The 25,655-nt window shown below is 38.9% G+C and overlaps 1 protein-coding gene across 5 annotated transcripts in view; it reads left to right on the top strand.

The window, feature by feature from the left end:
* VGLL3 (vestigial like family member 3) overlaps positions 1–25,655 on the top strand; it is a 156,909-nt gene that overhangs the window by 87,549 nt on the left and 43,705 nt on the right. Inside the window, exon 1 of one of the 5 annotated variants that reach the window (XM_073892102.1) lies at positions 21,417–21,916. The exons of 1 other annotated variant lie outside the window; for it this stretch is intronic. In XM_073892102.1, the coding sequence (XP_073748203.1) occupies positions 21,791–21,916 (126 nt within the window). In that variant the 5' untranslated portion in view covers positions 21,417–21,790. Of the gene's footprint in view, positions 1–21,416; positions 21,917–22,033; positions 22,249–25,655 lie in introns of those variants that run through there. 3 more of the 5 variants (XM_025868326.2, XM_073892115.1, XM_073892108.1) reach the window with 3 other exon arrangements.

The raw sequence follows: 25,655 nt of genomic DNA, 5'->3' as shown, positions 1-25,655 counted from the left end.
TAAGAGAGTATTGGATTTTCTTTCAAGATTTGTATAATACCATGAATATATCATCTAGGCTAAGGGATTATAGATTCAAAGCTGTGAGACTAGTTAAACAGCAATATAGCACATTAGTATGAAGATGTAAAGGTGTGATTTAAAGACTTAGTTTTGGAGGGAATGGCAGCAGGAAGACAACCCAGTGAAAATAATAATGAAGAAGTAAAGAGTGAGGTTGGAAATGAACGGCAGTCCTGTGTCAGGCTCAAGGGAGTGAAGAAGAAGTTCAAGGAAGTGGATTTCAAATACTGCAATTTCTTAACTAAGAAAGGTAGAAAGAAGCAGTTTCCAAGGTTTATCAGTCAGTTTTTCTTAGGTCATGCTGAGGTAACAAACTCAGAGCCTCTGTTGCGTACAACAGCAAATGTTCATATCTCAAGTTACAGGTAGGTGGTGGGTTGACTGTGGCTCTCTGCTGCAAATGTCTTCTCTCTCGGTCTGGGCTAAGGAGCAGCCCTATTGAAGACATGCATTTTACGTGGTAGAGGGAAAAGTATGAAGAGGACTCATGCAATGATCCTTAAAGCTTTTACTGAGAAGCTTCACAAGTACTTTTGCTCAGATTTTACTGGAGAACCCTGATACTGAAAGGAGAAAAATATAATCTTCTTATAGGGAAGGGCAGTAAATAAATATTTATTCACAATGATCATCAAGAATAGAAACAATCCAAATGTGTATCAACTAGTGAGTGGAAAAACATATCGTGGTACATCCATACAGTAAAATAATGCCCAAGAATAAAAAAAAAATCAACAAACTACTTACCAGTGATACATGCAACAACATGGATGAATATCAAAGATATTATACAAAGTGAAAGAAACCAGATTTAATGGTTACAGACCACATTATTTCATTTCTATGTCATTCATAAAAAGACAAAGCTTAGAAAGCAAAGACTGGTCAGGGGGAAGGAATATTAACTACAAGTAGAAACAAGGGAATTTTTTTTAAAGATTTTATTTATTTATTTGACAGAGAGAGACACAGCGAGAGAGGGAACACAAGCAGGGGGAATGGGAGAGGGAGAAGCAGGCTTCCCGCTGAGCAGGGAGCCCAATGCAGGGCTCGATCCCAGGACCCTGGGACCATGACCTGAGCCCAAGGCAGACGCTTAACGACTGAGCCGCCCAGGTCCCCCAGAAACAAGGGAATTTTGGAAGGACAACGGGAATATTCTATATTTTAACTGTGATGGTGGTTACACAACTGTATATGTTTGTCAAATATATCCCTAAAAAGAAAAAATTTATTTTACATAAATTATGCCTTAATATATATGAGTTAAAAGGGAACCATATTTACTTCATAAATTATAACTTCATACTTAAATTGCTTAATACACACTTAAACACTAATTCATACCTAAAAATATGTAACCAAATTAATAGAGACTAAGCAACTTAACTACTCATTTATATATAGTCTTTGGGGGAGGGCACTAATTCATGAATTTAGATACAGCTTCTGATAATTACAACTAAATATTAAATTTTACAAATAACAAATTTAATTTTTATTTTTATTTTGAGGAAATAACCCTCAATATATAATGCCTATCTTGGAGTTTATGGCTTATATGTTTTACAAGAGAAGTAGGCCTCAATAAAGGATTATGAAATGCTTTTGAGTCATTCCCATTCCCTAAGAAATACTGCATAATCTAAATAAGGAATGTACATTTTAATGGGCATAATATTTTAATTTGTTAGTTGCACAAAACTGTGTTCTGGCAGTTTATAAATCATGTAAACATGTGCAAATTCAACTGAAATGCATTATTCAAGAATGAATAATTGCCCAGAAAGATGAGTGGAGAAAAAAGAATGAAATATAATCTCTCTCTCCTCTCTCTCTTTCTGTCTCTCTGCTTCTCACTTCAAGATATCATAGTAAATACAGAAAAAGAAGGAAGGGATTACTTTGTTATTTCCACTAATGATCCAGTAAATAGTAAAAAAAAAAAAGCTATAATAGCATGGGGCTAAATAATTTAAATTTTTGTTTCTGTCCAGAATAGTCTTGCATGATTAAAGTAATTCAGTTGAAGAACTGGTGAATTAAGATAAATAGCCAGATTAAGTTTTGACTAAATATTTTAAAACAAAACCAAATCACATTGTTTGCCTATGGGTATTTTCTGGGAGGGTGATGGGAGGTTAGATTTATCAAGGACCGTTATGTGTTAGACACTTGTACTGTGAGATATTAGACATTCTCATGTGGTCTGATCTACTAAGGATATTTTACATAAAGAGCTTATTACTAGTCATATTTCTTAATCTTTCCTTGTGAACGTCAAGATAGCAGAGTGTCATTACTTTACTATCATTGAGAGCAATGATGGACACATCACTCCAGTCTTCCCAGGTAACTTTATTTGATTGCTCATGAGGTTGACATCATCAGCTCTATTCTCTTGATTACTAAAGACAGTAGACAGTCAGAGGGGATGCATTTTATACTCTGGCTTCCCTATCTTGTGTCTATAATCTTGTGTAAGATTTTGGTGGGAAGAATCTTGTTCTGTTGAAAACCAAATCTAAACTGGATTTGCTACTGATGCAGCATCATGACACTTCCTGTCTATTAAACATTCCTGAGGCAGCTTTAATAAGAAACATTGCCAGCCACTTCTTACCTAATAGCGTGTACATTAGAAAGGCACTATATTATATTTCTCACTTCCTAAGTCACAAATGGTTTGAGGACCAAAGGAGTTGATAAGAAAGACATATAGAGTCATCAAATATATACTTTTATCCAAATATTCATCCATCCTCTCAGAAAAATTGATAGCAAAAGAAAAAAAGATCAACTTTCACAAAAAGTGAGTAATGAGATATATTTAAGTGCCTCCAGTCCTGTTTGGTATGTTCCATTCTGCCCGCAAATCCAGACTCATGTTTCTTCTCAGTAATAAGTGATTTATAATCCATCAGCATACAGATATCCTGGGAATTTGTGGGCAGTCAACCTCATGGAGCAATCAAATAAGGTTACCTGGGAAGACTGGAGTGATGTGTGCATCATTGCTCTCAATCACTCCAAGCTTAAGTTGACAACAGGCAAGGGAGATATTTCCATCACGTAATGATGACAGATGGCTGAAGGTGGGTTCCTTGTCTAGCACAGGTCCTGAGTATTAGACTAGCCTTCCTGTAAGTTTTTTGTCCCTACCTCCTTGCTCCAGGAATTTCTGAAAGCAGATCCACTTAGAAGACCATGCTTAGAGGCATTTGACCTTGGGTTTCTGCACTCCTCTAATGAGTCTTCCCAACTTCCCAGTATCCCCAAGAATTTTCACCCACACTCTCACTCTCTCATAAATAAATACACACATTGTTTTTCTGCTCCTTTTTCTCTCATAATAGGACTATCAGACTCTTGGAGAAGAGTATAATCATCTGTTAGAACAGAACCAAAATCCATTAGCATTAAAAACAATTATTTAGCTTGCCTTAAGGACAGACAGAACTTTGCCTTAAGAAACCTAAAGTTCATGCCTGGCCTAATTCCTATAACCGGGAAAGGGAGATGCTCCATTTTATCTGGGGAAGCAGGACCCCCAAAGGAGAGATTGAATGACTCCTGTCAATGTAATGCAATGTTCTGAATTTTCATATCAAAAACACAAGTTGAAGCTTTATATATTGTTACAAATTAAAGAAAGACTTAATTCACATTCCTTTTAAATTGTTTCATTCTGCTGTTTTCCTTTATTCCTCTTCTTTTCCCATCCTGTTGCATATTTATATTAAGTATATTCATGAAGCAGTTTAGAAAAAAATATTAAAATCCCAGGTCAAAAGGAAAAAATAAAGAAAGGCATTTACTGATTTCCTCTTCACTCCAAAAAGACGAAAGACTGTAGAATTTTTCAACAGTCACTATAAAATGTCCAAATGCTCACCCTGGTATGGAGGCAGCAAGCTAGGGCTGAAAGAATACTAGATTAGAAATATTGTACTATTTTTATGACTTGGTCAAGTTTCTCAGTTTCTTTGTTCTCAGGTCCTTCATCTGAAGATGAAAATGAAATAACTATACTGATGTTACAGTTATAACAATCTATGAACCTACGCCATTCCCAGCTTTTTCTTCCCCTTAAGCATTATAACAGTCTGACGATATATAAAAATCACTCCTATTTATTGACTTCAGACAACAAAAATGTTGTGCTAATGAGAGTTACACCTGTTCCCTTTACCCAGCCAACTACTCACATGCTTACACTTGGACAGAATTCTCTAATGTCAGGTAATCCCATACTAGGTACTTCACAGTAATGATGAAATAAGCAGTAACATACACACGCACACACACAGAAATTTACTTGCCTGCATTTTATGCATAGGATACAGTGTTTGCCGTTGGCCTCCTGCCACCTTCTTCTACCCTATCAAGGCTGCCTTCTTCTTATTTGTTCTTAAAAAGGTGTGGATGATTATAGATTTGCAGGATATTAGTATTATAGTGGTATGTGTATTTTAAAAGAGAACAAAGATGGAACTTTAACCTTGAAATGTCAACTATCAGCTACGGATGAAGGAGATTTCAGAAGCATCACTCTTTGCTACCTCTGAAGTCATTCAATGACAATTCTGTTGGCAGAAATGTCAATGTGTTAAATGTGACCCTTGCACAAAAAGAGAGCAGAACAGCGTCCAAAGGCAGCATGCAGAAGTCCAGGGGAACTATGTACTGAAAAAAAAAATATATATATATACTTCTACAAAATATGGAGGAAAAAATTGATCCGTCAAAATTTTCATTATGGGGTTATTTGCTAAAAAACAAAAGAAGAGAAAAAAGAAACCAAGAAACTATAACAACCTCACAAAAATAGTTTGTCATTAGCTATTCAGGGAAGATAATTCAGTCCTTAAAGATTACGGTTATAAAAACCAAAGAGGAACATTTAAACATTTGTTTGTTTAAAAAGTAATTTTCAAAATCTGATCTATACCATCTAAAATAGCCCTTTCTAGAATGTGCAGAAGGAAGAGTTGTCTATTTCATTTTGTATACCCCAAATCCTTGGCATCTTAAACTGTATCTGGCACATAGTAGGTGCTCGATAAATATTGTGTGAATTAATTCATGAATACTTAAAGCAAATATTGGAAGAAAATATACAAATTAATGTGACAATGATTCTATGTTGTAATATTAAATTACAGGTACATTTTTCCTAATTTTCTGAACATTTTCCTCCCCTTTTCCACCATGCTATCCACATATGTATCCTATTGATATGCAGGAATACATATTTTTATTCTCTTTCTACCCCAGGACATGTCAATTTATGCTTACAGCTGGACAAAAGAGAGAACTCTATAAAGAAGAAGATTAGAAATAAACAGATTGCATTTTTTGAAAAACAAAATCAAGACATAATGTGGTATGTACTTTGTGTAGCTACAGTCCTGTCTACATCCAGGGATAGCGACATAGCACAAAAATGACTTTTCTGCGTTTCAGTCATGAGCTAGTTTTTCCATTGTACATTTATTCCACAGCTAATAAAGCAGAGCAATTCTACTTGTTTTTAATGTTCTGCCAGTGAACATACTGCTAAGAACAATAAGTATGAAATAAATTCTCATATTTTTTCAGAGAGAATTAGTCTTTTACCATGAAGTTTCGCCAAGTCAGGCAAATGAAACCTAGACAATAAAGCTTCAATTAGACATGCTGTAGTACGGACTTACACACGGAGTCTCTGAGCAGATTACAGTTACAGAAATCAGCAGATACTATAACAATATGCATTGGCCTCTGATTTTAGTCTAGTTTTAGTAGTATGTGAGGTCCAGGACAGAACTGCACCGGGTTCAAACTCAAAATTGCAACCTGGTACGTAATTTGATGCATATATTTGCAGACGCTTTTCTATCCCAGACTTATTTATCCATCCATTCATTCAATCCACTACTTCAAGACATGTTTATTTAAGTTCCACCATTTATTAGTTGAGTTGCTTATTAGCTGAGTTAACTATTATTATTAGAATATCTTAAATGAGTTGCTAAATATTTTTGGCATCAGCTTCCTCATATGTAAAGTACAGATAATATTTGTAACTATCATACGGTAGTTGCTGGGATTAAGTTAACACATGCAGTGTTTGAAAAGTCCTGGCATATGATAAGACCTCAGTAAGTGATAGCTCCTTTTACTGAGTCTCATGCACTGTGCTAGAAATTGAAAGTATGGTGATGAAAAATTAGGATTAGTTCTGGTTCGTGGAAGCTTATAATCCAGTGGGTTTCATTACAAGACAATTCTATATGGACCTCTGGTGTTTCTGCATGTCTTGTGAGCAAAAGCACTGATAGCCTTTTGTTCTGATTCTATTTTCAAAGATGTTTATGTACAGAGCCACCTTGGAAGACAGAGATATGTCCCCGTCCAAAGCAGAGGGAGACGTTGTTGTCCATTATAAAAGAATTAATGCCTCTTTCTAGGACAAAGTGTGGGCAGGCTTGCTTGCAGCCAATTCTGAAAGACTGACATTTTCTAAATTTGGGATTCCTTTTCTGTAATGTAACCCATTACATGCGCATATGTCACCTGGACCTCATCATTCCTCCTTGTAGGAATTGAGACTCAGGCAAATGCTGATATTTTGGCTGCAGCTATTGCTGTGAATAATAAACTGTCCTTTGTTTCTGATCCAGGAGTCTTTTGCCTTCTGCTAGCATCCAAGCTAACTTGTTAACTTGCAAGTTGGATAAAATCTCAAATTCTTCACAATTCCTGACAATCATTAGGTGAATTATCAGAAATGTAAAGCATATCTGTCTAAACACAAAAATGCACATATACATATACAAACATATTCTTCTCATGTATATAGAAAAAATAAGGATAGCTAGATATTATAGCAACAGGAACATTATACCGTAGGATGTGGTGGTAGCAATATTCTACTCATTTATTAAATTGACACTAAAAACATTAGAATGGGAAGCAAACATGAGAATCACCTAATCAAAACTGCTGGCCAGTACTGAGAGGTCATGCTGATCTTGTCTACCACTTTTTCTCCAGAGCATGGTAGACTAAATGGGACAGTGTATGCACTCACCAAATATAAAGCTTAATAAATATATAAATAATTTATGAATACATTTGTTAATATATGTATATTCTTTACTGCTTGACAGTTTCTAAAATAGGATAGTACTTTTGCATAGGAAGTTCAGTCCTTTGCTAAACTCCTTTCTTTGGAAGTTCTTCCTTACTGTATTAATCAAGCTAGGAGAGAGTATGCTGTGATAACATAAAAACTACAAGGTATCTTTCAATATGGGTCAGGAAGCTTGCCTTCCTGGTGGCTTTCTCTTCTAAGTGATATCTCAGGAATGGGGGCTTTCCTATACTGTTACTCTATGCAGGAGTAAAATGAAAATGGCAGAATTGCCTCTGGTGTACTTAATTTGAACTAAAATTTGATTCTTTCAAAATTAATTCATTGATTCTAAGTCTTCCCTTAGAGCAAACCACAACAAATGTTTACTCTTTTCCACATGATATGATAGACATTCAAATATTTATTTCCCCTTAGTCTTTATTTTCCCTAGGCTAAATGGTCATAATTCCTATAATGAGGCCACACATGAAATCATTCTCAAATACCTTACCATGTTGATTATTTTCTATGATCAGCTCTTACATTGTCAATAACATTTAAAGAGAACCACTAAGAACTGAATATAGTACCTTCGATGTTGTCAGACAAACATAGATGAAGTGAGCCTAATTTCCCGTGATTTAAATTCTAGAGAGTCCAACACCTCTGGCCTTACATATTATCTCATGAGAATTATAGGACACCAGGAAGGACAATAGTTTTCAGTATTAACCAATGCTAGCCATACCTCATTCCATGTTAGCCTGTCACCTCTCCTCCAATTAGGCCCGTAGACTTCACACAGGCATTGCCTCAAGGGGGAGTGGCAACTATGGAAACTAGAGAAAAAATTCCTGGCTTTTAAGCTTTAAAAAAAAAAAAAGCCACACAAGAATACCTGAAGATCAAGTTTTTCCTGCCTTTGAAGAGATAATAATTCTCTGGGCTGGAAGAAATAGGCAAGAGTTACAGAGGAAGCTAGAGAGTTGGATACTGGGGGAGGCAGAGGAGAGCAGGTTTCTGTGCCCTGTCTTCTTCCTTCCACCCTCACCTTTCCAGTTGGTCCTGAAAAGGGAGGAGGAACAATAAAAGTCAGTCCTAAATGAAATTTGAAAGGATACAATACCTGTGTCTCTGCCCTTTGTCTGACATTCTGAGGGGCGGCAGCCTCCCAAGAATGTCACCATTGCATGGGAAATGGGTAGAGGCAGCTTTGTGGGGAGTCAAGACCAAGAACTGAAGAAACCATGGCCTCCCCTCCACAGCAGAGCCCCCTCTCCCCCATAACCTCACACCATTTCGGGAGAAGGGGAAAATCTGAAATGTCCACTTTACCCTGAAATCATGAGTGTACCCAGAAAAAGTAGAGAAAACCTGTCAGTGACTGAGTTTACTGTATTTGACTGAGATTACCTTTTCTGCCATTAGGAGGACTGAATGCTGTAACAGGGAATAAGTTGTGGCTTAGAAAAATACTATCAACTCTTTAGCATTTCCAAGGACACAACCTAAAAATATTCTGACAACTGCAGATGGTTTGCTTACCAATGGGAAAGGTACTGGATTTGGATTTAGAAGATCTAAGTGTAAATTACCACCTCTATGTATTTGGCCCCTTTAGAGCTTCCCTCTTAGCAACAGTGTCATCATGAAAAAACACATTCTGACTTTCTCATAACAGAATGAGGATATTAAGTGAGCTAAATGCCTGCAAAATGGTTTTGTGATATTTAAATTGCCAAAAATATATCACCATTAGTCTATTTCTACCAGCTGGTTGTGGGTCTTAAAATTATGCTAGGTTAAATGTAAGTGGTTTGATGTAACATGTTGATATTGAGCATAGAGAGGCACTCTTGTTCAGTGCTTCTCAAATTTTAATGTGCATAGGAATCACCTGGCAGATCTTATCAAAATATAGATTCAGATTCAGCCCCAGGTTTGGGCTGGGGCCTGAGATTTTCTACTTCTAACAAGCTTGTAGACAATTCCGCTGGACTATAGACCACACTTTGAGAAACAGTGCTGTAGTTAACGACCAGTTTTCCAACATTTCCCGAGCTCAAAACAACAATTAATATTCAATATTGCACCTCGCACTGCCTCAGAATAGCTCCCAGATTTCTTTATCTCTCCCATCTGTTCATATCAAGTTCTTCATATTCTCAGCATATCTGAAATTGATGATGTCATGACCTGATTATCAAATGCTCTGAAATTTCTTTTAGGTTTTTTCTTTTTTTTTTTTTTTTTTTAGTATTTGTTATTATCCATAAAGAACATGGTGTGCTTCCAGGGAAAGTCTAAACAAATAGTTCAGTCCTTGAGAATTTATGAGATTTAATCCCACAAAGTTGGCAGCAGACATACCATTATTTCAGTTATTCACTTTTAAGAAATGAACAGAATTTATATTTGGATATTATAAGTAAGAAAATGAAACAAGTATTAAGGCAATAAAGATACTGTTTCATTTTGTTTGCTTTTACTGTCTCTATCTTTTTGAGATTCCAGGAAGGTGGTGTATGTGGGGGACAGGTTGTTGTCACCCATGCTTCTGTCCCTCTGGTGAACACCACTGCTGTCTAGAGTACACAACATCATTGTAGACATTAGAAATGTTATTATTTGTTCAACTGCTAAGAAAAAGTTGTAGACAAGAGACTGTGGCTTCCTAGGATAGAATAGGTAAAATTATCCAGAATTGCCAAAATTCCACTTTTTTCAACATCCCTTTTGGGATATGGTATGCACACTGGTTAAGAACTGGACTGTGGAACCAGATTACCTGGGTGAATAATGTTGAGCAAATCACTGAACCACCTGATGCCTTGATTTCCTTTTTATTTTTTAAAGATTTTATTTATTTATTTGAGAGAGAGAGAATGAGAGACAGCACGAGAGGGAAGAAGGTCAGAGGGAGAAGTAGACCCCCCGCTGAGCAGGGAGCCTGATGCGGGACTCGATCCCAGGACTCCAGGACCATGACCTGAGCCGAAGGCAGTCGCTCAACCAACTGAGCCACCCAGGCGCCCTGATGCCTTGATTTCCTAATCTGTATAATAGAGATAATTATTGTATTTACCTCATGAAGCTTTTATGAGAATTAAATGAGTCAATATATATAAAGTGCCAGGCACATGGCAGGCACTATATAAAGGTTAACTATTGTTATCATTATTATTATCACTACTATTACTTTTATTACTTTATTTCCTTATCCTGATCAAATTTCTGTTATGGTTGGATAACTTTAGGGATCCATCTCTACCCATACTACCAGGGTGGACTTGATTTTGTAATCTTTTTGGACACTAACCTATGAAGGATGAGTGGCTATAGTTTATTGTCCCTGGAGATGATATGAATCTCCTGAAATCTCAGTGGATTTTGTGTTTTTCAGTTGTACTACAGTTATACTGTATTAAAGAAACTGCTCACATTAAAATCCTTAGAAAATTTTAAAAAAGTGTTTTCAAAACTATTGAAAATACTCATCACATCCAACATTTTGTCATTATTTGATAGGAAATAGAGACAGCATTTAAAGACATTATTGTCAAAGAAGGGACTGAAAATTAGGCTAGACAATAATTAAAGGTATATTTTCTGGGTAGAGTTCACATAAAATATTCTTAGCGCCCGTGTTCTTCCTATTTGGCATTGAAAGAGACCAAAACAAGAACATTATAGATTAACAATTCCACAACATTCATAGATCACAGAGTGAGTCGTTCAATTGAAATTAACTACTGCAGGCTTACACTGTACTTACTTTTGGTGCTGTGTGAGTCACCAAAGAAATATCTAACTCTGCCATTTCCCCCATGGAATTTATTGTTTTATCTTTTCATAAGGGAGGCAATTATGGTAACTGAAATGATCAGGGCAAAATAAAGAATAACAATAATAATTACATACAATCAAGCCACAAAATATAAGTTGCAGATAGTACAAATTATAATGGTATAAAAGCAGTCAATTTTAAAATGTTAAGATATGCTTCCTAGAAGAGGTGCTACTTATAATGGGCCTTGGAAGTAAGTGGGATTTTGAATATACTCCAGGCATCTAAAGCCACCGAGATAATAATGTTAAGATAAGCTCTCCAATGATCTGTTATATAATAAGATTGAAATAGGCTGTTGGGATGCAAATAAATCACTTTCAGGATTTGAAGTAACATGCATACCTCATTTTTGCATCAAACACAGCGCATGAAAATTTGGCAAAACCAAACAAACAACAAAAAGTGGAGTAATTTTGTTTGTTTGTTTGTTTGTTTCATAAAGGTTATGGGCCTTCAAAGTGGTCCAAAAAGGTTTCCTTAAAGGCAAAACCTCTTTTGTGTTTATTAAACATAATTACTTACAAAACTTGTGATTTACTCTCAATGTGCCAGGTTGACACCTCTTGTACAAAGTGACAGCACAGCCTTGGTGCCATTGTGTGCCTGGTGATCATGTGAAGTTGTGTGGCATAGCTTTTCCCCTCTGCTTTCTCTCTTCAGAATGACAGCAACATGGGCCTTTGGCTTCATTAATCCTAAAATATTTAAGTCAAATTATAAAACAATGTATTAAAAATGAGAAATAAATTCAAACCACATTGTTCTGGCTGCTGTGATTTATTAGTCCAACTGGTCTTTGTCTGTGGCTAGTTAGCCCAATGGGTTAGAACAGAGTGTTAATGATGCCAAGATCAAGGGTTTAATCCTCCATGGCTTACTTAGCTTTGTTCCTTCCATGGATAGAACTGTACCCACACCCAGGCCACACTTCATGGGATTGTATTCCACTTGTCAGAGGCTGACAGAGACAAGGTAGTTAAATTAGCCCAGATCTACCATGACTACCAGGAAAATCAGCAAAGAAACAGACAAAGAACTCAAGGTACACAATGAACTAACGGTCCGCCATTAGCTTCCATGAGGACAAATGATTCTATTTCATGATGCAATACGTATGCTTTGCTGATTTTTTAATACAGACTAAGAAGTATCTTGATATCTCTTCATCTCTTCTCACTGTTTCCCAACTTAGATTCCTCAATTATTCAATCGCTATAAAATACACTAGATCAGGCGTACTCTGAAATCCTACAATTCCAGGCAAAATTAATTAAAACAAAACAAAACAAACCTCTGCAAAGAGAGCATGTTGACTGTTTCAGGAATACATTCTAAGTGGTATATAGAGGTACTAAGAGAGGGTCATGGCAAACCTCCCATGTCAGAACTTAGGAAGCAGGTGATGCCATTTGCTATGTGTCGCTGCCAGATCAACCAGAGATATTTAAAATCTCACTTTTTGTAAGCCAAACTATAAGGATTAGAAATAGCCTCATTATTAATTGCAAATAAGTGAAAATTTATCCTCAGAATCTTTTTTTTAAGATTTTATTTATTTATTTGACAGAGATAGAGAGCACAAGTAGGCAGAGAGGCAGGCAGAGGGAGAGGGAGAAGCAGGCTCTCCACTGAGCAGGGAGCCCGATGCAGGACTCGATCCTGGGACTCCAGGATCATGACCTGAGCTGAAGGCAGTCGCTTAACCAACTGAGCCACCCAGGCACCCTATCCTCAGAATCTTTAAGTGAGGTCTTCAACCTATAACTAGCACTGTGTGCTCTAACCTAAAGACATTATAAGATGAGTAAATACATCAGAGAACTTTACTAGATGTTGAAAACCATCAGGAAAAAAAAAAAAAGGTGCCACCTTGACTCAGATACAAATAATACCGAGATACAAATAATACCTGTAAGAAGCACTAAGAAATTCTTACATAGATGTTTTTTAAAATACTCAACAAAGAGAACATGCTATTACGAGCTCACCCGTCAAATCTTACCAGGCTGAACGCAAATAAAATAATGCAAAACATAAGAGGCATGTGCCATGCATAACTTTCGTGTGTCTTCTATCCTAGATTGTCCCTGAATTCACAGGACTGGATGGTTGGCTTGTGAGTGTTTGGATCAGAACTCTTAAAAAGACCCCCACATTATGGGGTTTTTTTTCTTAAGTTTTTAATTGTTCTATGATAGGTTTTGTTCTTGATTTTTGTCTGTTCTACAACTTGCCAAGGTAGCTTTGTGACAGGGAAAGTCATTAATATTTTGAAGTTCAGCATGGGTCACGTTGTACCTTACAAGCTTTATTTATTTATTTTTTATGATTTTATTTATTTACTTGAGAGAGAGAGAGAGAGACAGAGAGAGCACAAGAAGGGGGAGCAGCACAGGGAATGGGAGAAGCAGGCTCCCTGCTCAGGGATAGGGAGCCAGACACAGGGCTCGAACCCAGGACCCTGGGATCATGACCTGAGCTGAAGGCAGATGCTTAACTGACTGAGCCACCCAGGCACCCCCCATATGAGTTTTATATACATTATTTATTCATCCTCAGAGAAGTCCTATGAATGTGGCTATCTTTACTAGATACGAGAAAACTGAAGTTCAGAGTTTTTTCTGAAGGCAATGTTTGTGCTCTTTTCAGTCTTCATGTGGATATCTGAGGGCCCAGTGGTGATCCTGAATTTTCTAGTCACTTCACAGCATGGCTAGCCTCTGCCCTCCTGGTAAAGAGGTCCTCTGCTGGTGACTTCTCCAATCCTCCTCTCCTACACAGCTCGCTGGCCTCTCTACCTGCCTACTCTGCTCACTCTACTCCATTGAAAGTCCTCATTTCCTGAAACCGTGGCCATGTTTCTAGTAATTTCAAAAGCTATTCAATTTTTAATACATTATGAAGGAAGCAAAAAGAAAAAAAATAACGAGAAAATTACTTTTGAGATAAAAGTTCTCAATTCTACCCAAAGAGAAAATTTGGAAGTTGCTCCTATAATCCCTTGAAATTAATTCTTCCATTGAACTTGGAAATTTTCAGGAGCTCCTTGTCCACTTCTTTCCAAACCAGTTCTTAAAGCTGGAAACCCAGGCTCAGCAGAAGTTTTAATTAAATTGACCCATTAGACAAATAATTGATCTAGGAAGTCTTCTCTGCGGCTTGTTAATTCTTTGGTGAACCAATCTTCTTAACTCCTTCACACATATATGTGAAGTTATATATATATAACTTAACTGTCCTGTCTACCTGCCAGTTATATATATATATGGTGTATATATATGTGTATATATATACACATATATATAATTATACATATATACATATACACATATGTTATATATACATACCTATATGTTATATGTATGTATAACTGTTTAATTAGACTTAGTGTCCATTCATTATTAATTAATTTTTTTGTAATGTTTTGGACTCAAACACTGCAGTCAAATCCTGGCTCAGCCACTCACAAACTAGGTGATATTTAAAATATTTAATTTTTCTGCTTTTCAGCTCTTCCATATCTAAAATGTTGATAAAAACTACTGCATGGGATCATTGTGAGAATTAAATGAGTGAGTTAAAAGCAATTTTAACATACATGCCCAGCCCACTGCAGAGCCTCATAAGTGTGAGGTCCTTTTGTCACCATTTTCTCCATGGAAGTACAAAAGTCCTAAATACTTGATCTATATAAGCCTTTCCATTATCCTTCATCCTCTTATAAAAGCACATGCTTTAAATCATCTAACTAGTCTATAACCTACATTTCAAGTGATGAAAATTGACTTTTAAGCTAAGCCTATCCCTACACCTGTGACTATGTTGAACCCCAAAGGAAATTTTTATGAAATCATTTCCTCATCCAATAAATATTTAATGAATAACTATTAGGTACTATGATGTAATAGTGAATAAAACATGTGTCTTATGCCTGTATGAATCATAATGGGGAGACAAGGGAAAAAATGTTGAGAAAAAGTCTATATTTCAAAAGGAAGGTGATAAACAAGCAGGTATTGGAGAGAATGGTGGGGATGGGATGGGGTGTACTTTAAATTGGGAAGTGTCTTTGAGAAAGCAAGTTTAAGCCAAGACCTAGATGGCAACTACACCAAGTGTAGGGGGAAAGAATTTTCCAAGTATATAGTGCATGCAAAGACAAAGGAGAGTTCATTGTACTGAAGCAAATGAATGGATGGCATGTGTTACAACGAAGTCTCAAAGTGGACAGGAGTAAACAGGTAGGAGGTTATATAGGTAAGTTGCCAGAAGAAGAGAGACAGGAGAAATGAGATAGAGAGAGACAGAGACAGAGAGACGGAGACAGAGGGAGGGAGATGGAGAGAATTTATATTAAAGAAGCACTATATTCATGATTCAACTGAGCAGACATTAATCTAGCCCAGAGTAAGATGGGGACACATGAATCCATTATTCCTTGAGTTGGTCTAAATTCTCACATGCCTTTCTCACATTATGTGTATATCTTGTGAATTTGAGTATGATTTTAGCATTTAAAAATTAGCATAATTCTTAAGAGACATGACTCCTTAAACATGGACCATACTTCATCTGGTGCTCAACCCAAGAAAAGTCTTTTCAGTGTGAGTTGAACTTACTGAGACTCAGTACATGTATAACCATTCTATTGTGGGGTATTGAAGAAATTTTCAATAATAGTCTGGGCTGCATATGGTTTCATTTGCATTATTTATTGACTTTAGAGCTCCATATAAGACACATCTCCACTCCATTAGTCTTGGGTTCTGAGGAATGCTCTGGGTTGGAAGCTAATTTTTGTGAATTATTTGCATATATAGGTGATTTGAAGATAGATGAGATCTCTCAAGATGAGAGGATAGAGTAAGATAAGAAAAAGGCCCAGGACAAAGCAAATATTGGCAGGGGAAACTGAGAAGGAACAGCCAAAGTGTAAGTAGACAGATTAAGACAGGGGGATGTCATGGAAGAATGTCAAGAGAAGAGAGAATTTTAAGGAGTAATTAATCCTTGATGTGAAAATTTATGAAGCATCAATTAAGATGCAGCTTAAAAATGAATTTTGAGCTTGTCAGCATGATCATTACTGGACTTTAATTAACTTTGGTGGGGTAATGAGATAGAAATCTGATTGCAAGTGGACTCAATAAGGGAATGGAAAGGGAGAACATGGAGAAAGTGAACTTGAGGGATTTGAGCTTGGTGGAGAGGATAGGAGGTAAGAGTTGCAAGAGGACGTGCGTAAGCCTGCTAGAGGAACATGTAAAGTTGCTGAGCATCGAGGAAGGCCCATTTAAGGTAGGTGATCCTAAAGGACAACTGAATAAAGTGGCTTATTGCTTTCCATGTGAGTTTTGACCTTCTGTTTCTATAACCATTCCCCTGGCATTACTGGCACCACCCTTAGACCCAGGGTACTCCCTACTGGCCCTCTTCCTAATTATGCCTCTCCTCATAGGAATCTGTAGGGCGAAGGTGACATGGTCACCAAAAGCCCTTCCTTCTGGTTCCTCCTTCCCCATTAAACTATTATATTAATTTCCAATTGCTGCTGTAACAAGTTGCCACAAACTCAGTGACTTAAAACTATGCAAATTTATTATCTTACAACTCTGGAAGTCAGAAGTCCAAAATGATGTCGGCAAGGCCGTGTTCCTTCTGGCAGTTTTAGGGCCCCTGTCTTGCCTTTTGCAGCTTCTAAGAGGCTGCCTGTATTCCTTGGCTCATTACTTCCTTTCATTTTCACAGTTATCAATGGCCCATAGAATCTTTCTCACTTCAGAACCACGGGACACAGACTCTTCTGCCTTCTGACTCCTTCTTAAAAGGACCCTTGTGATTACACTGGGCCCACTCAGATAATCCAGGATAATTTTCCTGTCTTAAAATCTACTCATTGGTAGCCTTCATTCCATCAACAATCTTAGCTCCCTTTTGCTATGTGAAATAAGCATGTCCATAAATTCTAGGGATTAAAGTATAGCACCTTTGGGTGCTGGGGAAGGATTATTCTGCCTAGAACCACCTTGTTTCTGTACTTAACACCTGGGAAATCCTTGTGCAGATGACCCAAGCCTATTTCCTATGAGCCATGATTCCTAGAAGGGGATGCGTTATTAGGAGGCTCAGCTTAGGCCAGAGGGTGGGTCGAGAATCAGCTATTTGGTGGACGGAGAGGAGGGTTTAGATCCACAGGTTGAGGAATTCACGTGTGTGTTTTGCAGATTCTGTATGTTTTCTCGCCCTCGTTCCCCAAGTTAAAGACTAGTCTGGCTGTCATCACTCAAAAAAATAAAAGCTGCTTTCCTTTTTGCCTTATCTTGGCTTTTGCCTTATACTTGGCTTTTCCCAAGAGATATTGGGAAAAGCCACTTCATGTTACCCCTCTAAATAAAGCTGGTTTGGGGATTTCATGTCACCAAATTCCAGTTGTAAAATTGGGAACATTCTAGGAAATTTGGTGAGTGGGGCCAAAAATACAGTGACTATAAACCCCTGGCTCAGAAGCGTTGGGAACATTTAAGGTAATTTTGGTATTCTGTTGGAACTGCAGTGGCTGGAACAGAAAAGAGTAGGGGTTAAACACCGATGGGTCAGATCTAGTTCCACATCAGAACTGGACCAGAAGGGAAGCGGGACAGTTTGAGAGAAGGAAGAGAAAGGACAAAAGAGTAAAATTTCAGGAACTTTAGCTCAGAGTGCAAATAATCAAGTTCCATTTCATTACCATTTTATTCCAAGTAATTGTGAGACCTCCACATAATAGACAGGACAAGTACACCAGTGATCAGATCACATTCTCTGGTCTGTGTGACTCACTACTGTTAAATGCAATTGGCCTACATTTTTTCTTCCCCACCCCTTTCTGAAACTCCAAGATGACCAAAGGACGATCTAATCTGAAACCTCTTCTTTCTTTCACGTACGTATATGTTTAAATGGATATATATGAATATGCATGCTTATATACATATGCGTGTGTGTGTATATAGAGGCTTGGATAGATACGGTATGTATACACGTAAATATACACGTGAGCTTGTTTATATAGCCTTAGCGTGGGGTGATAGGGAGAGAATGGAACCAAGATTCGAGAGACTTGGGATTTTGGTTTTAGTGTGCCTCCAATTCTGTAGGAGACATGAATCAGAGCACGTGTTTGCTTATCACTGAAAGATGTTTTAGACTAGATGATCTTTCTGATTCTTTTCTACTCTAAAACCCTGAACATCTACCTGGGAAGTCAGGTACGTTCCTGACAGGAATTATCTTATGTTCTATTAATGAGCAAACAAAGACTCCAGCTCTTGACAAGTTATCTTCCCTCTCTGTCCAGTCCATACTTCTTCTAGCTTCTAATTCTGGGCAGAATTTTTCATTAGTCTCTCATTTTTTCCCCATCAGTACAATTTAGAAATGAAGGAAGGTATCAAAACAAAGATACTTCATTATAGAAAGATTTTGCCAACCACCTCCAGACTTTTGAGTCTGTGACTTATTAGTATCCAAGTACTACATGTTTGTCATATAATAAACATTTGCAACATACTAAAGGCCATATGGGGAACAAGGAAGATACAGAAATTGTAGGTATGGACATTTTGGATTTAGTTTTGGCTTTATTTTCTAAGTCAACCGATATATACTGAACATCTTCTAAATGTTAAATATACAAGATATAAATGTTCTCTGCAAGTCTAGTGGAGGAGATATATTGAACACATAATTATATTAAAAAAAAAGAGCTACAGATACTTAAGTTATTTGAAGGTACAGTTGGAAGTGTTAAGAGTTTAAAACAGGAGGCTTGCTCTAGAGGAAAGGGTGCCCTTGCAAACTAACTTTGTGGCCTAATTTAGGCACATTCCACTCCACATCTAAAAGTTTCTCATATCACAAGAGATCTTCTCATTCTAACATACAGTAGAGGGGCGCCTGGGTGGCTCAGTCATTAAGCGTCTGCCTTCGGCTCAGGTCATGATCCCAGGATCCTGGGATCGAGCCCCGCATCGGGCTCCTTGCTCCTCAGGAAGCCTGCTTCTCCCTTTCTCACTACCCCTGCTTGTGTTCCCTCTCTCTCTGTCTCTCTCTCTCTCTCTCTGTCAAATAAATAAATAAAATCTTTGGGGAAAAAAAATAACATACAGTAGAAATCCTGATATAGGATCTAAAACCATGTTCCATGTTCTAACCTTCACTGATGTGCTTGGACACTCCATGAGTTTGTAAGCTCCTTGAAGAATTTTTTCTCCTTTTTAAAATACTTTATTCAATGAATGCTTATTAAGCCAGACGTTTATGAATGAGATTCACAGATAAAAAATCACAGTCCCTGTTCTCAAGTGGCCATGGTCATGTTGGGTCCTGTTGGGATCAAGTGGACTCAGGTTGGGGCTGTGGGAAAATATTAGTGCTATCATGGCTGAGGTCCCTATGGAACATCTATATGGAACCATCTAGATAGAGGTCCCTATGGAACATCTATATGGAACCATCTAGATAGAAGCCAAATAGGTGAATCTGGAACACAGGAAGGGATGACCAGAGGATGTCAGTGTGTGAAAAGACAATGATGACATTTCAAATAAGTTCATATATGTCTTATTGATAGGAATACTTCTTCATTACAAAAAACCCTTAATAAATATACTTTTAATATTCAATGGATGAAAGAATGAATGAGTGAATAGGAGTTGTTAGGAGTAGCAAAGAGTTCTTGTCAATATCTGTAGTTCATGTATTTGAGCGTATAAGTGTGTATATGTGTGAATATATATGTATTTATGTAAATGTGTCTGTTGTAGTTATATGCACACATACACATTCATATCAAGATTAGCATTATATTAATATTGTACATCTCTATGAGTCTGCTAGGGCTGCCATAACAAAACCACAGGACTGAGTGCCTTGAACAATAGAAATTTACTTTCTGACATCTTTGGAGGCTAAAAGTCCAATATGGGGTGCCTGGGTTGCTCAGATGGTTAAGCATCTGCCTTTGGCTCTGGTCACGATCCTGGGGTCCTGGGATTGAGCCCCACATGGGGTTCCTTGCTCAGCGGAAAGCCTGCCTCTCCCCCTCCCCCTGCTTGTGCTCTCTGTCAAGTGAATGAATAAAATCTTAAAAAAATAAATAAATAAAAGTCCAATATCAGGTTGCCCTCAAGGTTAGTTTCTAGTTTCTTCCTGGCTTGCAGACTGCACTTTCTCACTGGCTGTCCCAAAGGCTTCCCTCTGTGCCAGCACAGACAGGGATCCCGTGTCACTTCCTCTTTTATAAGGACACCAGTCCTATATTAGGATCCCACTGTTAGGACCTCACTTAATCTTAATTCCCTCCTGATAGGCCCTGTCTCCAAACACAGTCACAGTGGGGATTAGACTTCAAACATATGAATTTGGGGGGAACACAATTCAATCCATAACATCAGTGCATGTGACATCCAGATCGACTTTTCCTCAAAGGATAGTCTCTGTGAAAACAAAGAAACTGTTCTGTGTCATAAAAGAGAATCCCTAAACAGAAGGGGAGAGATACACTTGTTAAAGTTCAAAGAGTTTGCTAATTTATAAAGTAATTATAATTCTTTACTACTTTACCTGATTATATCAAAATACAGTTATATTCCTACAAAGAGGAGAGGATTATAAGCCACTTGCAAGTAGATAAACCTTTAATAGCTGAATAGGTTTAATCAGTTGTTATTGTCTATTACTCCATGGAAACCAGGCAAGAAGAGCCAGAAAAGGTTGACGTCCCACAACAATTTCATATCATGAAGGTGTAAACTTAAAGCGGAGATCACTGGTAGAAAACTGTGTTGCATTCTTGGCATGTGCGCACTTGTAATAAAGTTAACTTTCACTTACGGTTATATTTAACGTAAAGGCTAATCCCAGTTTATTTTGCTCCTGTTGTGTTTTACCTCTTTGCACACTTGGCCTTCGTTTAGCCCTGGCCTCGGCGTTGGTGTTCCCCCCCTAAAAGCTCCCTGGGGTTGGGCAGCCCCCGCCCTGACAGCCAGGTGACAGACGGGGTGGAAAGCCGGAGCTCCGAGGGCGCAGAGCCTCTCGCATACCGTTCCCCTCCCACCATCATCCCACTGCCGGAAGGCGGAGAGGGCTTCAAACTTCGCTCCAATCCGCAGCCGGCCCTCCCCGGGGTCCCCCGCTGGGCGACCCGCCCGCCGCGGACCGAGTTGGAGGAACTTTGCAGGAGCTTGGCGTCAGAGCCTGGAGCGGCGAAGTGCTCCCCCTCCTCCCCAGCACCCCCCTCCCTCTGCCCCCGCCTCCCGGTCCTCGCCCAGGCGCGAGCTCCGGTGATAGGACGAGCCCCGGGCGTGCATTGTGTATATGCAAACCAGAGCCCGGGCTCCCCAGGGCTGCCCAACCCGGCCGGGGCTGCGGCTGCGGCTGGCGCTGCGGTGGGCGCTGCTGTCCTCGCCGGAGCCGGGCACTGTCATGCCCCCGCCGCGCGGCGGGCCGCTGCGTCCCGGAGCCGCTATATAAGCGCAGGCAAGGGGACACTCGGAGGGGCTGAAGATGACGGTGCCCGCGCATGGGCCCCCACTGATTGCCAACCCCTCCCGAGCCCGCGCCCCGCGCGGAGCCCGCGGCCGCCGAGGACCCGCCTTCGCCGCAGTAGCAGCTGGAGCAGCGACAGAGGAGGCAGCTGCGGCGGTGGCGGCGGCGCCCGTCGCCCGAGCGCGTAGAGCGGCGGCGGCAGCTCGGGGGCCGCCGCTGCCCCGGCTGCCATGAGTTGTGCGGAGGTGATGTATCACCCCCAGCCGTATGGAGCGCCCCAGTATCTGCCCAACCCTGTGGCAGCTGCAACCTGCCCCACAGCCTACTACCACCCGGCGCCCCAACCTGGCCAGCAGGTGAGTCACCGACCGGGCAGCCCGCCGGGGGCGGGGGCGGGGGCGAGGGGCACCGAGAGTATCTGTCTGGGACTCGGGCGACGTCCCGCCGGGACGGGCGGCGCGGAGGATGCTCTGGGACCTGCGGGAGCGCCCTTGAGCAGAGAGGAGGAGAGGCTTCGGGAAGGGACAAGCAGCCTGGTGGACGGGTGGGGATTCGGTGTGAGGCATTACCTGGCTGGGGGCTTCATTGAGCTGTTGTCACCGGAGCTCAGAGCCTGCTTCTCATAGCCACCTTAGCTCTTTGGGCTCAGTTCTCTGACACTCACCAAGGGCATCTGTCTTAGGAGTATGTGAGTAAACTTCCTTTTAAATCAAATATTTTGTTTTCTTTGGAAAGGTGGAGTGTTTCAGGGTTCTCTTGATTAAGAGGATAAAATGTGTCACCGACATAGGGGAGGCTACCTGGACAGAGAGCTCATGGAATGACCTTTCTGGAACTTTTATGGAACAGAGGTGTAGTGTAACGTCTGTCAAATATTATTAGAACTTCTCTGTAGAGTCTGTCTTCTTATGACTGTGATTTAGAGGGCAGGAATTGATCCCAAACTTCCTCATTCATTTTTAATTCCATCAAAGCACAGAGATGTTATAGTTCAGCCTAGTGGAAGTGTTTCCCCGCTCAAGAGGTAACCTTGAATCACTGGATGTTGGGTCTTCATCAAGCTGAGAGTGACGGAGAATGCTGTGGATAAAAAGGGTTCTGGAACCAGGGAGATGATATAGTTCCTTTAGAAGGGAGAGTAGGGTGTGGGGAATTTGGCACTAGGTACCCCTGAACATTCCTCTCTGGACACCAGCAGAATGTGTGTCAGGCCTTAGTTAGTGCTACAGAGAACACATATATGAGTATGTGGCACTAACTTGTACCATATTTTATTGTGGTCTTAAGGGTTTGGCTCTCTATTATAATTTATATAATTAATTTTGATTTCTGTATTCCCTTTACCTGTTTCTTTGCTAGATTTGTAGGGCTACTCTTTGGAAAGAAATCGTAACTTCAGTTTAGAATTTAGGGACTGTAAAATTCAGCTCATTCTGGAGCACATGCCCCAGAGTTATCTGCAGAACAATATAAGCTTAATCAGACCAAGTAGGGCAAAGGAGAAAGGAACCCCATTTTATTGCTATCATTTAATTAATTAATTAATTTATTTATTCATTTAATATTCAGGGGCTTTAGCATTTGAAAACAAGATTACTTTTAGGAAAGAGAATGGGAAAGCATTTTGTAATTTGTGGTCAGTGGTGATAGATTTAAAACCTTTTGGTTATGCTGTTTGCTTTTCTGTGATTTTAAATATAAAAGATATAAGTAATGGAGAAAACCAATTGGTACAAATTAAGCAAGTGAGGCAAAGAGATACTGGATATCATTTTTATGTGTTTTATAAACACTCAGTCCCAGATGAACCACCCTATTTCCTCCCTTCCTTTCCTCCATCTCAGAGACTGTGGAGGCTCTCAATTGTCAGTTGGAATGTGGACAAGCAACAGACTCAGAATTACTAAGCATACAGGAAAGTATTTTTCCCCTTAAAAAATAACTTGAACTATAGAGGTTATGAATAGGGTTTTGTTCTATAGAATTGTGAAAATAATTCCATTAATATATGAATCTGTGGTGGAGGTTAGGCTTATAATACTCTTGAACTAGAAAATAAAATTCAGTATCAGAAAAATTATAAATTACTGATCATAAAATTCAGTTTTCAGTAAGAAATAACTAGTACTCTAACTTGTGTGATAGTGCTGCAACTCAATCCCCAAATATCATTCTTTTGCTGAGATCATCAACAAACTGAAGAATGAGGTTTCTTTTTCACCTGAATTGTCCACATTGATGAGTTGCACATATTAGTAAATGTCACCTTCACTATACTATAGGGTTCCGTAGGTATCATTCAAGTAGATAATTGGCTGAGTGGACTTTAAGAACTTAGCTGAGAGGTGTGCTTGGAAATTTTCATGTTACTTTTACTAAAATGGCTTGTTGGAGGTTACTTTTTCTGTTGTTAAGTAGGAAATTGACTATAACTGGCTAGCGAAATAAAGAGACTTGATAGTGTAACTACTGTTCTTTTACTGTCAGGAGTTTATTTTGATGACCTATATTTTCTATTGGAAAAAAGTAAATCAGGAAATTCTTATCAGGCTGACAGCATTTTTAGACTATGCGGTGCGTGGGTGAAGTGGGACTAATATTGACTTGGCTGGCCCTAATGCAGTCATCCGAGAATACATATTTTGGTTGTTTTTACATTCCATAAGGTTTTATCATTATTATCCATGAAGATTGTTTTCTCCGTCCCTGGGAAGTGACCCCTAATAGCATCTTGCCTGGGATACAAAAATAAAGGCTACCACTCCTACTGCATTTGAAAAATTGATTTGTTGAGTAGAAAAAAAGAAATCAGAAAAAGTGATAGAGTTATAAAGTTACACGATCCTTGATAAAATGTTAGGAAAATAAGTTTTTCAGCTTTGTATTGCTTCTGTAATCAGTTGTAGTGGGTATCTTTGAGCCCTCAAGTCCATATAGCTCAGAAGTCCTTGTAAGTTAGTATAGCATAATGGTCTATTATGATGGATTTTATCCAAAGGTGCATTTTTCCTCTTCATGTATGATCATACAGCTGAAAATTATTTTTGAAATAATAGAATATCAATCTCCAGGCATGTGTACTCTGCTTTATCCTTAAAAACACAGATGTGCACTTGAAATTTTAAGTTCAGATTTTCATCAAGCATATTATGCATTATACATGGGTAATAGGTTGGTGTCTTAAAAACGTAGTTAACTGCATATATATCGGGCGGCACTGTGGTGTGTTACGAATCAAAATAATTTGTAAATATGTCTGCAGAATAAATTTTATAATCCCTGACATTAATTCCTAGAAGTTGCTTAGCTGTGAGTAAATCTTCCAGTGTGCTTTGTCCAGCCAGGATTTGCTGGGAGATGCTAAGCTCCCTGGTCCTCATGCCCACGATCTCTTTAACATCTCCTCAAGAGAACTCTTGACTCAGTCTCTCAGCCCATGCTCCGGAGGCATGATGACACTGCAGAACGTGTCCAGAAAGGAATGTGCTTGCATTCTAACAGTGACAGTAGGAACTAAGAAAAACAAATTTCCAAATATGTGTCAGGAAAAATTGAGGGAAATGACATGAAATCATAGATTCCCTTCATACCTGGGGGACTTCTCATCTTCAATGTAGACAGTCTGTTATTGTCTAAATCTGCCTCCCCTCTCCATTTACTCATAATGTCAACACTAGAAAATTACGTAAAGCTTTCAGAATCGTGTCGTTTATAGATGAGGTGGTGAAAGCAGAAAAAAAAAAAAAGATCTCCAGTTTTCTAATTGTGCATAGGGTCTTTTAACAATTACATTCCGGATTTCATATAAGTTAGAGCATATTTACTCTGTCCTCTTCAAGGGGGACAGCTGGGTGAATCTGCCTGCATGCTTTCACCTAAAAGAATTAAGTGCTCCCAGGAGGCAGAACTCCAGTTATAAGTTTGTAAGGAGTTTGTTTGTTTGTTTTTTTCAAACTATTTCTCTGAACTTTGCCACCTTGGTTAGGTCATAAAATGCTCTCTAATAAACATCCTGAAAAAACATACTTCAACCCCTCCTTTTGTAATTGGGATAATGGATGCTCACAGGGCTGAAATGGCTAGCCAAAGATTTCA

The sequence above is a fragment of the Callorhinus ursinus genome, unplaced genomic scaffold (genome assembly GCF_003265705.2).
Source record: "Callorhinus ursinus isolate GAN/ISIS: 27379988/994484 unplaced genomic scaffold, GSC_fseal_2.0 scaffold1, whole genome shotgun sequence".
Taxonomy (NCBI): Eukaryota; Metazoa; Chordata; class Mammalia; order Carnivora; family Otariidae; genus Callorhinus; species Callorhinus ursinus.
This window is presented reverse-complemented; position numbering and strand designations above follow the sequence as displayed.